Source organism: Drosophila virilis, chromosome X (assembly GCF_030788295.1).
Source record: "Drosophila virilis strain 15010-1051.87 chromosome X, Dvir_AGI_RSII-ME, whole genome shotgun sequence".
Taxonomy (NCBI): Eukaryota; Metazoa; Arthropoda; class Insecta; order Diptera; family Drosophilidae; genus Drosophila; species Drosophila virilis.
In genome coordinates, this window is record NC_091543.1 from 9896310 (window position 1) to 9912917 (window position 16608).

General features: G+C 39.6%; 1 protein-coding gene across 1 annotated transcript in view; it reads left to right on the top strand.

Moving 5' to 3' along the window:
• Pde9 (phosphodiesterase 9) overlaps positions 1-16608 on the top strand; it is a 158720-nt gene that overhangs the window by 122898 nt on the left and 19214 nt on the right. Inside the window, exon 5 of the mRNA XM_070206684.1 lies at positions 12058-12383. Coding sequence (XP_070062785.1) covers positions 12058-12383 — 326 coding nt within the window. The remainder of the gene's footprint in view (positions 1-12057; positions 12384-16608) is intronic.

Here is a 16608-nt window from a genome sequence, read left to right on the forward strand (position 1 = left end):
GTTCACTGGCTCAGCGTGCTGCGTTCCGCCTTCCATGCCCTTTTGTTGTCCACCCCATCACCCTAGCTTGCAGCTTGTCCTGCTTCATCGTCCTCGGCTGGGCAGGCAGCGTATAAACACACAAATTACCGCAAATTTGCAAATTGGTGCACACCAAAAAAAAGCATGAGAAATAAATGCGCTGTGTGTGTGTGTGTGTATGTGTGTGACAGGCACAATTTGTGGCATATGCCCTCATGCTTGTTGCTGTATTGATGCCTCCTGCCGGAAGGACATTGCAAAACATTGCGATAAAAATCCATTTAGATGCGCAAATAAGCAAAAATCAACAAGGAAATTGACTTTGATGAGAGACGACAACGCCAGACAACACACACACACACAAATGCCTAGCCACGCCCCTCCCCCCAACCCTCCACCCCACCACACACATATATCTCGCATATTTGATGAGTTATTTATTTGGTGTTAATTTTATTTTTTTCCTGCCAGACTGCGATCTTTTTCTACGACACAACACACACAACGCACACACATACTCACACACACTCAATTGTTTCCACCAACACCCAGTCCTACTCTTCGCCCACCTTGATCACACTCTGTATATTATTCCCTATGACGCATTTGACAGCTGTCAGAATTCCGCCCACTTTTAAATCATTTATTGACATTGGCAGCAATTAAAGTGCGCCCACCGCACCGCAACCCAGCCCACCCTCTGTCTCTTCTTTTCCTCATAATACTTTCATTTGGCATTAAATTTGGCCCTGGACCTAAACAAAAAAAGGGACACTGCCAGACAGACGGCAGCCCTTCTGCAGGGTTTGCCAGTGTCTGAACCTGAGCCTTGTTAATCCCATTTGGCTGCGTTTGCATTTCACGTACCCAAGTCGAAAATTGGGCTTAAACTACCTTCACAACAGCAACAACAACAGCAACAGCAGCAAAGCGCCAAAAACTCTAAAAATAAATTCCGAAAATAAGTACTTTAAATGTGCCAAAAAGCGGATTTACCTTCATTTATAAATTGATGAAAACTATCAAAATTTGAAATGTTTTTTTCTGCCATAAATCAGGTATTTATAAGTATAACAAAGCTTATGCGAATTACGATTTTATTCAAAGAGCTAGCAATCAATTCCGACACTTAAACTGAAACAAAATCCAACAAATACTGCGCTACAGCATCAAAATTTAAGAGAGTTTTAATTTTAAAATATGAAATTTTGGATTACATTTTGCTTTAATAGCTATGAAACTCAATGACAGCTAACATTTATTTAAATATTAATTTCAAAATATTTGGTGAACTCCTTTATTTAATTTATTTTCTTTATTTAACTAATTGCAAAGTCGCAGTGGGCTTTTGCGTATGTCTGGTTACGATATTTCCGAAACTTGAGCATAGGAGAAACTGAAATGAAAAAAAGAAAGGATTACCAGACTAGTGTAAATATATCTTGTATCAAAAACAACAAAATAATCTAAAATTCGTTAAAGTTCTAGAGCTCTTCTACATTGATTTTATCAACTTAAGCTATCAGCTTAGATCATCTAACGATTGGCGAAATTGAGTTGCACAATTTCTGCAGCACAACTCAATTACGTGTGTGTGTGTGTGCGTGTGTATTGTGTTGTGTTTTGGCAAGAAAGCGGCTCAAGCGACGTTCATAGAAAATTTATTTATGCAAAGCTTTTAATTTGTTGGGAACACAGGAGGAAACGAGAAAGCGAGGAACCGAACGAAAGAACAGCTGCCCGAATAATGTCAACCCAGCAGCATGTGTGCGTGTGTGTGTATGCGTGTGTGTATGCGTGTGCGTGTGTGCATCTGTTAGACTGGGAAGGTGAACGAGAGTTGGCCAGCTGCAAACTCTCTAAACTCATTTAATCAATACAAAGCGTTTAATCTCGCAAAATGTATGGCAGCCACACACAACACACAAGGCACCCACACACACAACCACACACACACGCACACACGCTTCGAGGCAGCGGCGAGTAAAGAACGTGATTACGCGCGTATCAATCAAATTTGCGTGCGTGTGTGTGCACGTGCTGCCAGCGCACGATGGGACAAATCGAAACATTTCTTGAAATAAGTGAATGCCTTTTCTGTTGTCTTCTCCTTTCGCTAACGGCATTTCGGCAAAGCCAGCAACCATATGGTTTCAAGGGTATTGAATAGTCGCTATTTTGTGTCTCTTCTCAAAATTGTCAACTCTATATCTCAGATAATAAATACCGACACATGCTGTTCTTCTGTAACAGCTGCGCTTAACAGCTGTTAACTTAACAGGCACTTGCCTATGCTGCAAAACTTTACAGCTTGAGTCAGTATTATAAGAACTTTGTTAATTTTGATTTTTTACACATTAAAATGTTAGTTGGCCCATTGTGCAGCATGTAAATTTAATCTGTTATAATAGAGTTCATGTTGAGACTGACCGAAGTCCTCAGATATTCTAATTTTTCGGTGTGTGCCTCAGTTGTGAAATTGTGTGTGTGTGTGTTTGTGTATTAGGTACTTGTAAATAATTACTCACATTTAAAATGAATTAGGCAAAATGATAAAATAACAAGAGACCCACATAATACGCAGATATACATGACCAGGCGATATACCCTGTAACATTGCCTAATATCATTTAATTTTCATAATTTGTACAGTCTTTAGCAGTGTTCGTGATCGATGTGTTTGTCGAATGTTGCGACTGGCTTAAGCATGATATGTGAGACTCACGATGCCACAATTTAACTCTAAATGATTTTAAATCTTCGAAATTCCATAAATAGACAGAGATACGAACAAGGTTAGATCAGCTCGATCGAGACTATATAATGTATCCATAGTATATTGTGAATACTTTTTTGGGCCAGCCATTCAAATGTATATTATAGAGTATAGGAAGTCAGATTAATATACGCATTGCACCAAATCTACTTTGATCAATTGAAAGTTTGACCAAAAACTGAAATTAATAGCTTACATATGGTAAGCAAATTTGAATAAAATAGGATATTTAAAGGTACTCGAAAGGAAAAACATTGAGCGAGCCCAGGCCTGCATAGTTGCAGAAAAACCAATTTGCTTGAAAACGCTCGAAATTCACAATCGAAAGTGGAAAACGGAAAATAGAAAAACCAAACGAATGACGGAAATGACACAAAGATAGACGTGCAAGCGGCGAGTCCTTGGTGTTATGGCGCCCAAAATGCCAAAGACAAGTTTCAGAGAGACACACACGTTTACACACGCACGCCAGCCACACGCACACACATGCACAAACACACACACACACACACACACGTGTGTGTAGTAGCTGCCGTCGTATTGCCAATCGCTGCGCTGGAGCCTCGTTGATTCATTTTCATTTGCCTCAGCTGCCTGGCCCTGCACATACTACCTCTTCCGCTTCCTCTTTCCTTTTCATTACTCCATCTCTCTGTCTCGCTCTCTCTCTCTTCTCTGGCTCTCAGTCGCTGCGTCTCTTTCACATTTTCTCTGTCTCTTTCCTCATGTTAGTGCTGTTATTGTTGTTATATGCTGGCTCTTGGCCATCAATTTGCAAATTTTTCACCTGCCTGCTCGCCACTAGCATGGTGTGAGTGCGTGTGTGCGTGTTATGTGTGTTAGTGCGTGTACGTTGCCCACCTCACCTGCTGCTGCAGTGTTTTTACTTTTGCTTTATTTGAATAAACCGCAAGCGTTTCTGTGGTTTGCCCTTGCCACTTCCAGCCCCAGCCGCAGCTCCAGCCCTGATTGCAACCGCTGTTGAAATGAGTTTCATCTGGCCAAAATATTCAATGCAAAACAAGCGGCAACAATAACAACTGTTAACAACAACAACAGCAGCAAACAATAAACAACAAACAACAATGCATAACGTGCTGTGCAATAATTAATTTGTGACACGCGGCGTATGCGCAACGTTTGCGCTTTTCCCCCATGTGTTGCCTACTTTTGAGCGCGCCTTCAAATAAATATTTGAATTATTTTATTAGAATAAAAGCTGTTACCCACAAACACGAGTGCATTAATGTTTCAGCATAGAGCAATGACAATGGAATTAGCAGAAAATTCGGAAACAGAAAACACAAACTTTGGATGTCTTAATGCATAGACAATGAAATAACAAATACTCCAAAATCATTTGACATACAAAACGCATCATATGATGTTCAAAACAATGCTCAAACGTGTGTTTGTCACGGATTGCAACATTTATTCTTGTTATTTATTTTATTTTTCTCACACATTTACTTAATTGTTGTCTGCAAGCAATTAACATGAGAGCAATGAATGTACACATATTTAAATATTTATCGATTCGAAATGAGAGCATGTCAAAAACTTAAGGCAGACATAAAATTAATTTTTTATTAACTTGAATTGGGTTTCGAGGGCTTAAAGTGCGAAAAGGCAAAAACTTACAAGAGCACAGTTTTTGTCAATTTTGAATAGATTTGAAAACAAACAGAAATAAGGCCGCAGCAGAGCAACATAGGGAAGCTTGTGATTGCCGAGTTTGGTCAAGATATCCGAAAAATCAAATAATTGTAATACTTAAATAATTTTATCATTTAATCAGCAGATTGACTTTTGTGGTTGTTCTTGCTAATTGTTTTGGGGCCAAATGGGGCCAGAGCAATGAGGTCAAGTGCTGCTATGTGGGCATGCCGAGAGCCCAGTGGCCCATGGGCCCAATGGCTAATTGGCAACAAGTGTGCCAGCCAGAATCTTAACTACAAACAGAACGTGGGCAGCCGGTTAAAGAGTCCCAATGCTAGTCCATAAATTAAACAATTAGCTATGTGGTTGCCTTTGACCACATCAAAACGCCAAAACAGCAATAGAAAACCTGTAGGCGGGGGTCAGCGGGTTTGGCTAAAGTTTCATAAATCAATGCAAATGGCAAACGAGGCTGTAGCCAAGGTTAGGCGAGGGGGGCGAACCGAAGGCTTGCTCATGGCTGAAATGGTCATTAATTATGCGAGTGTATAAAACATCATTTCACGCCTAACAATATGCAATAAAATATGAGTGTGCGCCTGTGTCTATGTGTGTGTGTGTGTGTGTGTCTGTGTATGTGACACTTGAAGCGAAGGCCAATGAAAGAACACCACAAAAAACAAGTCAGCGTGCTGTAGTCAGCAGTGCCCGACTAGGAGATACCCTTAACTCAGCGTCTAACTGCATTTGCTAACAAAACTCACAGTTCATGCTGCGGTTGTGCTTCTGCTTTGCCTTGCCACAAACTGTGTAAGGGAAATTCATTCTTGTTTATCTTCGGTACTTAAAATTCTGGCTTAACACTTTCTTTGCTGATTAAAGTCCTGGCATAACATTTTCAGGACTTGAATATGGCACAGAAATACGCAAGGCTCTAGTTTTAATAATAATTTGCTCCCCTTCAATTTCGAGTCTAATGGGGGAAGGTTTCCAATAAGTCATGTTGTAGTTAGTGACAGCTCGTCAACGTTGCTCGAAAACCACATGCCCCTTTGCCTATTATCAACAATTACAGGGTATAAAAACACAAAAAAATAAACGGAGCAGCAGAGAAGCTGCCAAAAAAAAAGGACAGCAAAACATGCGCTGATGTTGATTACGACCACATTATGTACACAAGTTGCTTATATCAGTTGTTGCTGTTGTTGTTGTCGTCGTACAAATGTCTTCTTTTTTTTTTGTTGATGTTGTTGCTGCTGGCCTGTAACTGCTGGATGTTGCCGCCTGCCTGACCTAATGACCCCCCTTTGCGCTCTCTAATTAATTAATTGATTGTAATTAGTTATTTAACACAATGTTATTCGTCGTCTTTTTACAGTATTTGCCCTTTTATCAGTGTGTGTGAGTGTGTGTGTGTGTGTGTGTGTGTGTGTGTGTGTGTGTGTGTGTGTGTGTGCATGAGAGTGTCTTATTCGGACACACAGAGACACACTTAATATGCATGTTCAACAAAACTGGACACGAACAACACCAACAAACAGAAACAAATCTTTAGCAGCGCGCACTTTGACAGGAAAACATCCTTTGGCTGCGCGACTTCAAATACCCTGCCAATCTTCTATAAGAAAGACAGTTGCATAAATGGTAAATGACTGTTGCATGCGAGTGTCATCTGAAATAAATGACAGACAACTGAATTAAATTTCATGTATTTAACTATCGGTTAAAAGTTATTGTCATCTAGAATCAACATGTGAATGCCAGCCATGCTGATCATTTCCTCTGATTTTACGTACATAAATCGTTTTAATCCAATATCTTGAATGAATGATAGCTACATTGTGTCCCGCAGATGAATGCAGCTCGAATCATTCAAAATATTATTGCATAAATCAAAGTCAAAGTTGAATGCTTTCAAATGGAATTCAAATGTTCGGAAATGAATGACAATTGCACAGCTCACTGTTGTAGCCATTTAGAACATTATAATAACAATATACCGAACAAATGTAGATCGAATAAAAAGCCTAAGTAGAAGCACTAATTAGCCCAAAGATAAATTAAAAGGACATTCAAACTAAATGTCAATTATGCCGCATAGTCAATCAATTAAACTAATCAATCTTTGAATTATTACGAGCTTTAGGAATTTAATTCGGATTGTGCGATTTTCATTTTGAATGTGATTGAGAAGTATTTCCATGCCTCATAATTTCAGATGTTGCAAATATAAAACCAAAAGCGTTTTGAACATTATTCCAAAAGCTTCCTCAAAGGTCAAGCAAAATGTCACCAACAAGTCACGACTAATCGAATTGTACAACACGCCTCTAGATAGAATCATATTATGGCTATAAATATGGGCGTCACTTGACCAAAGTCTGCATGTGGGCGTGGCCAATGGACAGCGGCTGCTGCGGTGCCCTAAGCCAGGAACTGATTAATGCGCGAGTTGAGAATAGAGAGTAAGGAGAGCAGAGGGAGTAAAGAAATTAAAGAGGGTATCAGAAAGAAGACCGAATACAACAAAGGATAAAGAGTTAAGAATGATGTGAGGCATACCGAATAAAAGGTAAGGAGGAAACAGAAGTACAGCGAATAAAAGGGTGAGGGGCAGAGTGGCAAGAACAGCATAATGAAAAGGATGGGTTGGTACAGAAAGCATTAGTATAAAGATGAGTACAGAGAAGAGGAGCATATTAAGTAAAAGGATGAGGAGATGTAAATAAATTAATAGTAACATGGGGATTAAACAGTTAAACACGAGAGAATCATGAGAACTGGAGGAAAATGATGCAAGTGGGCTTAGTAAATGAAGTGGTGTATGCAGAATATGTACTTGAGGTGGGGCATAAAAATAAAGGAGGCGTGGAAAGGTTAAAAAGAAATAAGAAGAGTGGGCAAAAAGCGTATTGTAAGTACAAGGATGAATTGAACAAATATAATATTAATATGACAACAGGATTACAAATGTTGAAATACGAACAAGAAGAATATAAAAGTGCGAAGAAAGATGACAAGGATTAAAGATGACGAAGAGTATAGGAAGAATAACGATGAAGAAACGAGTGTAGGAAGAATCAAGATGAAGATGGGTATAAGAAATTATCGGTGTAAGGAAAATATAACAATCCGAGGTGTAGGAGGAAGAATAGAGTAGAGACTAAGGAGACAGAGTACGGAAATCATAAAGGCGAAGAAAAGAGTATAGAAAAACAAAGATGAAAGGAAGTGTAAGAAATTAGTGGTATATGGAAAGAATAATTAAGGAATCGAGAGCAGAAAAGGAAGAACAAAGATAAACGGGAGTATATGAATACGGAAGAATGAAACAAAGTGCACATAAATAGGAACTAGGAAAGACTACACCTTTAAAATGCATGATTGATAATTGCTTGGGTTTTCGCTGTCTTGGCCACAAACTGTCCAGGGTGTATGCATGTATGTGTGTGTGTGTGTGTTTGCCTTTATCAAAGCGTCTCTCATGTGGCATATCTTGTTGCTGTGGCCAATCGCCGTTTTGCCTCAATTAACTTGATTGCTTATAATCGTTTGTGTCTCGAGTTGCGCCTTATTAACGCGAAGGAGTCCAAATAATTGAGACATTTTGGTGTAAAAGGACCTCTAAGCAACACCTTCCCCCTTTCCACACGCACACACACGCACACCCACGCACAACCCATTCCGCGGAAGTGCCTGTTGCTGTCAATATGACAGCTGTCATTTTGGGTGGCAATTGGAATTTTTCATGCCACATACCGCATGCTGCAAACACAAATGATGCATCAATGCATGCAACACATGTGAATGCAATATGTAAATGTGAAGCCCCAAGACCACACACACGCACACACTCACAGAGCCAACCCTAACGAAACATAATTGACAGTTAATATTTTGCAGCTGCGGCAAGAGGAATGCCGTAGAACTTTCAACCGAGCAAATTATTTGGTGGGGGAGGGGAGGGGGGGGCTGTAAAGTTCTGTTGAGGGCATTCGAAACTCATCGATCAAATTGTCACACGGCAAGTGCGGCCAGCGGATGGAGTTGGGGAAAAGTTCGCGCAAACGAACAAAAATAAGGGAAGAAAAGAAAAGTTTAATTCAATTTAACATTGAGACGAGCCAAGTGAGAAAAAGGTAGGAAAAAGGGTGAGCAAAAGGTGCGAAAAGGGGCTGAGCGTTTCGCACAACCAAAAAAACAGAAAAGAACCAAAAGCAAAAACGGGCGAGTGGACCCAAGTTCACCTGCGTTGCAAGAGCGACAGGAAGGGAGAAAAAAAAACATATGCACAGCAAACGTAGCCACTGAATCGCTGTGCCGCTGCATAAAGTATTCGTAAAATTCATGAATGCATTCGCTGGCATTCACTTGTTCGACATGCGTGTGTCCTGTGCCTGTTGGCACGCATAATAATTGTGAAATCGGTTTTTTTCTGTCTTGTATTCAAGTGTAATGCACATTTTTAACACCCTGCAATCCCTAATATTGCATACTCACCTTGCTACAAGGCCTTGTCACAGGTCAGCAAAAACGTAATGGAGTATTGTGCTTATCTCACGAAATTTTTACATACTGAACAATATATGTATATAAATATATAATATAGTATGATAATGTTAATCAGAGTCCTCGTAGTTTTGAGTTCAGTTGCTTTCAATATGATTCTTTAAGGTATATTAAGAAAAAAAATGTATGATTCGGGTGGATCAAATTGGTATATCATAAGCTTGTCTGGCAATGCCCATGGTAATATGGATAGTTTATATTGTCTGCAGTACGTTTTCTTAGATCATCTCGTTGTTATCAAGTACATATAGTATATATGTCATTAAAACTTAGCTTAGATAGCTGAATTGTAATAGCTGCTATATAGCTGATATATATGTATGTATGAATAAATTTCATTGTAACCAGGCCGCCCACTAGTTTAGAAGTCTTGTTGGTTTGAGCCCGAAAGGTATGGAGGGTGCATAAACAAGATTTGTTGGATAAAGAAGAGTGAAGCTATATCTGAACAGTATCATAATTAGTAAAATTTGTTATCTGTTGAAATTTACAAAATATGACACAAAAAAAAACTGGGTTTATAAATATGTAAAACCCATTGCTTGCACCACTGAAAACTCTTTTTGGATAAGCAGCCTTGAATATTATTATTAGATTTTTTGTTACTATTCTCATTTAAGAGTATAATTTGTATTTGGCCATATTTTTTTTTTTTGGATTGTTCCATTGAGATTTTACAACACTTTTGCGGGTGGAAGGGTTCGAACTCCCAACTCCCCCCACTTGATTTGTGCGAATATTTGAAATTCACAGCGGCAACACAACTGCCAAATGGCCCCAACATTGTTGGCACAACTCCACAAAGTAACCTAGAAAAAGGGACAGGGGGCTGTGTGTGTGGGGACGGGGGCATGTGACTGGCTGAGAGGTGCGCGGTTGCGCGCCAAATAGAAATGCGCTGAGAACTGTGCTTAATTAAAAATTGTAAGTGGCAGTAAATTAATTATAAACGCAGCCCGCAAAGTGTTTGGCTTGCAGCAGCTTCACATGTGTGCGTCGACCACAAGGCGTGGCTAGCCCAGGTAAATTCCACTGGTGGGTAGCACACACACTTACGCACGCACACTCACGCACACACAAACACGCACACACACACACACACTGATTTGACTCTTTCTGCTTTTGCTGGCTGTCAGCATTTTAATTTCTTTGTGCATCAAAAGCAGCAATTTTAATCAAATTTCCATTCTTGATTATATGTGCGCCTATTTGCCCATACTGTAGTGGATGGGGCGTGGCAGGTTAACAAGTGGCTGCGGTGGGCAACAAATGCAAAGGCAAAGGCAAAGGCAAAGGCAAAGTGAAAGGCGAACGGAACGTGGGTGTGAGCAGGGAATTTTGCAATTTACACAAGCCTCGCAACTATTTTGATCGAGTTGCCTCGGGCCAAAAAATGTCACGCAGTAAATTAACAATAGAACCATCCATATCCAAGATGTGCTTGTCAAACTGTGCAAGTGACACTGGAGGTTAATAAATTACACACACACACACATTCGCACACACATCTGTGAGAAATTTCAAAAACTGCTTTTGCTCAACTGCCAAAACTAAGTTAACGTGGAGGACGATGCATAATAAATCAAGCGCCAAGTGCAACTGACAAACTGAAAAGCTGCAAAGCAAGCAAACGCAGAAGGAAATTAAGAAGTCACACATGTGAAATCAATATTAATAGCAATTAAGTGAACATAGAGTGAACAGAAAGCAATTGCTCTCCTATAAATGGGGCTAATCAAAACGGAGGGCGTTGCCACTAATTACCTGTTGATATGCAAAACAAACAGCTATCAAGCCAATTAACGGCCTAGCTGCACGTAAAGTGAACGCATATATGCTATAAAATTAAAATTAAAATTGAATAACCAACCATAGACAAAATATATAGAGTATAGCACAGGAATATTTCAAATGAATATCTGAAGAATATATAGAAAATTGAGAGACTTGCAGTTACTTAAACTACTAAGCCTACGCTTAAAATACAATTTTCCTTAAATTTAAAGTGAATTTGTTAAAGACCAAGAAAACGTAACGAATCGAAGAACGGTGAATTCCGACGAATGTGCACAAAAAATAAAGCCTACTGTGAATTAACTAACAATGCGAGCCAGTGTTGCATAGCTGCATAGTGTTGCCAACCGCAACCGTTGCAGGGTGGCGCCTCCAGTGTTGCAACGTGTGTTGCGGCTCCGACGTCCATTTTTGACAGTTGTCAACGATATGCGATGGGCGACGCATGGCTGGCCATTTGGGGAACTCAGTCTGGTTTTTCGAGGCCGTTGGCCACAGATCAACAGCTCAGCTCAGTTGTCGTACCTGAAATGCACCTGTGCCATACACACACCGACACACACACACACACACAAACACACACACTCACACGGAAGGAGCTTCTGCTGTTGTTGTTTTGTTTTTGTTGTTGTTTCATCTGGTCAGTGAAGCGTGTTGCCGATTGAAAATTTAATTTCCCGCCCATGGCACAAAAAACGAGAGACACAGAGACAAACTACAAAACTGTAGCTGGCCGGCTGCCCCGCCTACCGCCCCCACTGGTACGGCCAGTGTACTTCCGCCGTTTTAGCGTTTGCTGTTCCGTTTCATTTTCACTTTTCACTGGACTTCGATTTGGTTTCATTTTGGCTTCAGCTCACTAGCTGGTGTCTCCCTCTCGCTCTCTCGCTCGCTCGCTCTCTCTCTCTCTCTCTTTCTGTTGTAGTTCAGTTAGTCTGTCGCTGCGTCTTGTTTATGGCTCTTCATTTGCAATAATCCAAATTGCCATGACTACCACCAGTCCGACTTCCCAGCTGTATTTCCTGTTTCAATTTGCTGATTTATTTATTGCCTCTGCCGGCAACAACAACAACAACAACAACTGCAACAAAAACAGCAGCAAATACACCCACTTGACTGATTTCCGCCTCTCGAATATATTTTTTTTTTGTCGTGTTAACCGTATCTGTATCTGCAACGAAATTTAGCTGTATGCTATACTTATCTAATTTGAGCTTGGAACATTTTCTCATCCGCAGGTCTCTCCAATCGGCCATTGGGCCCGCCACATCGCAAGAGCAGTCTACCAAAGCATCAGGAAGTGAAGCGTCGCTTCCTGGAAATTTGTGATACTAACTTTTCGGATGAGGTGAAGGCGGCCCTGCGTCTGCCGGCCTTCGATTCGTATGAATGGGGCGATGCAGATGTCATACACCTAATGCAGACCATGTTCCTCGAGCTTGGCTTCGTTGAGAAGTTTAGCATACCCGTCGATACGCTGCGCGAATGGCTCTATGAGGTCTACAAGCACTACAATGAGGTGCCATTTCATAATTTCCGGCATTGTTTCTGTGTCGCCCAAATGGTAAGTGAAAACTGTCAACTCTATCGATAGCAATTATGAAATATTATTGAATCGAGTGCAATCATAGAGAAATAGCATAGCAGCTATTTCTATACAACAACTTTCCAATTATTTCAACGATATGCATTTTTTGCCTAGCTAGCAACCCTGACAATTCCGCAAGTGTTGGTAAATTTTGTTTTGAGCCAATTCTGATTTCTGCTATCCATGCATATGTCATTTGCACACTCGTCTCTGACATGTATTAGAAAGCATTTGAACTCAAGCCAAGAATCGCTCAGACAATTATCTAACCAAATCAAGTGAATCTATTTCTTAATATCAAAAGCATATTCAGAACAAGCAAGTTATTTGAATCTTGAAGCGTAAATACCCATAAATTCGATAGTTTTGAGTAATTCAAATATTTAAATAACTATCCTTGTTTAATATGTAGACTAATATGAGAAGCTTGAGACAGATTTTCGAAGGCTGCTAAAAGCCTTCTTTCTGTCTGTCACACATGTTTGATTCATTCTCAAACAGGTACTTAATTTGATTGTTAATTTATTTGAGCTTAAATTGTGGAATTGAGCCAAACTCTTTATGAATGCAGACCTGCAACAAGCTGTAGTGTCCTTTGGGTGTCCTTTCAGGACTACAGCTGGGCCTTTCAGGAATTGAATTCAATTGAAATTGTTCAAGAGATGCTTGCGCTGCGGCGTAGCTAGGGTAAATTCAAACATGGACAATTTATAGATATATGTGTATGTACTTATATATATTTATGTATGCATGTACATTCATATAGCCTTAAAGAATAAAAGATGGCCAGGCTGCATGCAATCAATATATTCAGTCTCTCACTCTATCTCTCTCCTTATGTGTGTGCGTGTATTGGTGTGTGTGTGTGTGTGTGTGTGTGTGTGTGTGTGTGTGTTTGTCTGCAGCTGAACAATAGACGCCGCGTTGTATGCAACAGAAACGCCAAAGGGCGCTCAAGACAGACAAAGCAGCAAGAGGCACACATGTAGGTCTAGGTGTGTGTATGTGTGAGTGTAAGAAAAGGCCTATTTATGGCCATACACAACAAATAAAAATAGCAACAACTGAAGAGGCAAAGAAATGGACGCGCAAAATGTCGCTCAATGTTCACTAAAATAAAATAGCAACAAGAACACGAGCAACAACTGCAACAGCAACAACAGCAACAACAACAACAGCAACAACAGCAACAGCAACAGCAACAGCAACAACAACAACTGGCAGACAGACATTGGCACTGACAGTTGGACAAACTGACTGGCCACTCACCGAAAAAAACAGAAGTAGAAAACAAACTCGTCAGGCATTTGGACCAAGAGCAAGGAAATAGAAACAAAAAAAAAAAAAAAAACGACAAAAATTTAAACAGGAAACAAAAAGCTTACTATGGCTAGCTGACATTTGAATACCCTTCCTGTGTGCTTAAGTGACTTAGGCAAACTCAAAGTCGTAATCCCCAGTTTTATTTCTGTTATCAAAAAGTCTTTAATACGCATGTTCCTGCTTTAATAGTCACTTTTCAATAAACATAGTGGACGGAAGTGCCTTTACATATACATAAAAGATATAGTCATCCGTTTTTCATTCAATTCGCCCGATTCCATCATCAGCTTATCTTTCTATTGAGTTGAGGCATGTGACCTCTTTCGAGGTTTTAATTTGTTGAGAATTTTAACCACCAGCCAACAACAAAACAACAAAGCAAGTCAAACCAAACTTCACATTAACAAAGCAAAAAATATATATATTTAAATACATTAACCTGATGAGTTTGCTCAAGATATCACAAAGTATTCGTCCGATAACTGGAATGAAAGCTTATTAACATAATAACTTAACGAAATTTCATTAAACTATCTTTAGGCAACTTTTTAAGCCAGATTACGATTACGTTACCTGATACTTTGCATATATCAAATTTGTTTTTGAGCAAACTTTAGGTGCTAGGGCAAAGCTTAAAGGTATTGAGTGTATTTAATAGAACGTACATAAAATTGATTAGCCTATTTGTAAAACACAATGGTTTCTTAGATAACAACAACTGTGCATGTATTGTGTAATTGCATAGCTTATGGCTATTAAGACACGTAGCTAATATCACAACCATCTTAAAATATCCTGCGCAAGGGTATACAAAAGGAAAATCAGCGGCTGGCGAATGCAAATTGTGCCCAACAAGCGGCCAGCTGCTGTCCAGGCGCACAACAAACGAACAAACCAACATAAAAACCCACCCAAAATCCAAAACCTCCAAAAAAAAGAAAAGAAAAAAAAAGAGAGAAAAAAACAACAACCTTCCAACCCACCGACAGCGACCCACTTAGATTCTCAAGTGCCAACGAAGCATTTTGCGAACCGAGTTTTTAACCTACATTTTTGGCAAATGAAACTTGCTTTTTTATGCAGTCTTTATATAGTACACATATTTTATGTTGCTGTTGTTGTTGCTGTTGTTGTTGTTATTGTTGTTGTTGTAGTTGTTGTTTTGGGCAGCGGTTCGTCTGCTCAACATTAAGATGAAATATTAATGCGCTGTTAGTTGGCATCTTAAGTTGTAGGCCACAGTGCTCCGAAAAATAAATTAAGAACTCAGCTCGCACAAGACTTCAACACTAAGGAGCATTGCAGATGGGCAGCTACTAAAGTTTATCGATAAATATCGTTAGCAGAAGACAGTCGAAATAAAAAGTAGCTTGAGTCAAGAGCGAAAAGAACAACAAAAAATAATGCATGTGGAAAGGTGCTGTAAACGAAATATTATAATATTTTGGCTCAATTAAACCTATTCCTACTCCTATGAATATATAATAACGCCTCAACCGTTTTGAGACACGTTTAATGAGTACTGATGCCGACAGAAGTGTTGATAAGCGATTTAATTGCTGCCTTAATATTCAACATAACTGCTAATGAAAACAGTGTTGTTAGGCGCCTAATTTGTGCAAATAGTGAAATTCATTTAGGAAATTTTTTTGTTCAGTGCCTAACAAGTCATTAGCTGGTATGAAAGGCTTTTCTCTTTCTCAAGTGTTTCGACCAAAATATGCTACTTATATATGTGCAAAGTCTTAACAACAATGGACATCCACATCATAAAAAAATCGACAATACTATGCCGATATAGCAATTCTTGGTAAAAGTGTTGCCTAACGCCCAGTCAATGCAATGCTCTAGAATAATCCGTTGTTGGAAAACATAACGCATGGTGACTTTCAAACAAAAAAAAAACTAATGGAAGAAGTTAAGCTTAAGCTTTAAGCACTTACATTTTGTTCACTATTAAGCCGGCTTCACTGTAGCTATGCCATATGGCTTTTGACTTTGTGGAGAGGAAACGAAACTTTAAAAAATTATTTCAACTTGACAACAAAAGCCAAGTTGGCGCCGATGGGCGTGGCACTGTGCAACCAAATAAAAAGTGAAAATTTATAAAATGAACAACGGTAAAGGGAAGAGCTGAAAGAGAAACGGAGATGAAAGCATGAATGGTGCACGAGCGGCAACTGCAATTGTTTCATATGTGGCATGCCGCAAGGGCCGCCCGCAAAGTGGTTTGTTTTCTGAGAGCACAAGGGAGAGACAAGCTGAAAGCAGTTTGCAGTTTCTGGCTTATGGCAAATGGTTTAAAGTAAATACAACTAAAACACACTCGAATCTATTCACATTTGTGGGCTTGAGCTCTTTATAAAGCAACACAATGCGTGCAACTACAACTACAGCGATTCCCGTCTCGTTGTTGTTCTCGCGGGTTGTTGTTTCTGCTGTCATTGTCGCTGCCGTTTCTTATTCAACTGCAACAGCAGCAACAACAAATGCAATCAGACGCTGCCACACTGCGCCCAGCTGTAACAACAATAGAATCCATTTAACATCCGATGCTATCGATAGGCAGAACCAATCGATAATTTAGACCACAAGACTGTAAGATAACCACCCTAAAATGTTATTATATCAGAATCGAAATAACTTTAAAAAACGCACAAATCTCTGCGATAAATTGGGGAAAGGAAACTCCAAGTGCTACTTTTTCCTCACACTATGCATAGGAACTTGATTAGCTTCGATGTTTATAGTCCGATATTCAAGCATTTCTCACGACTTGAATAGGGCATAGGGAAATGTGTATATACCCAAGCGCGTACTTATTTTGGGATAAATTGTGGCAACTATACAAAAACGTGAAATATTTGCACTCCGGGAG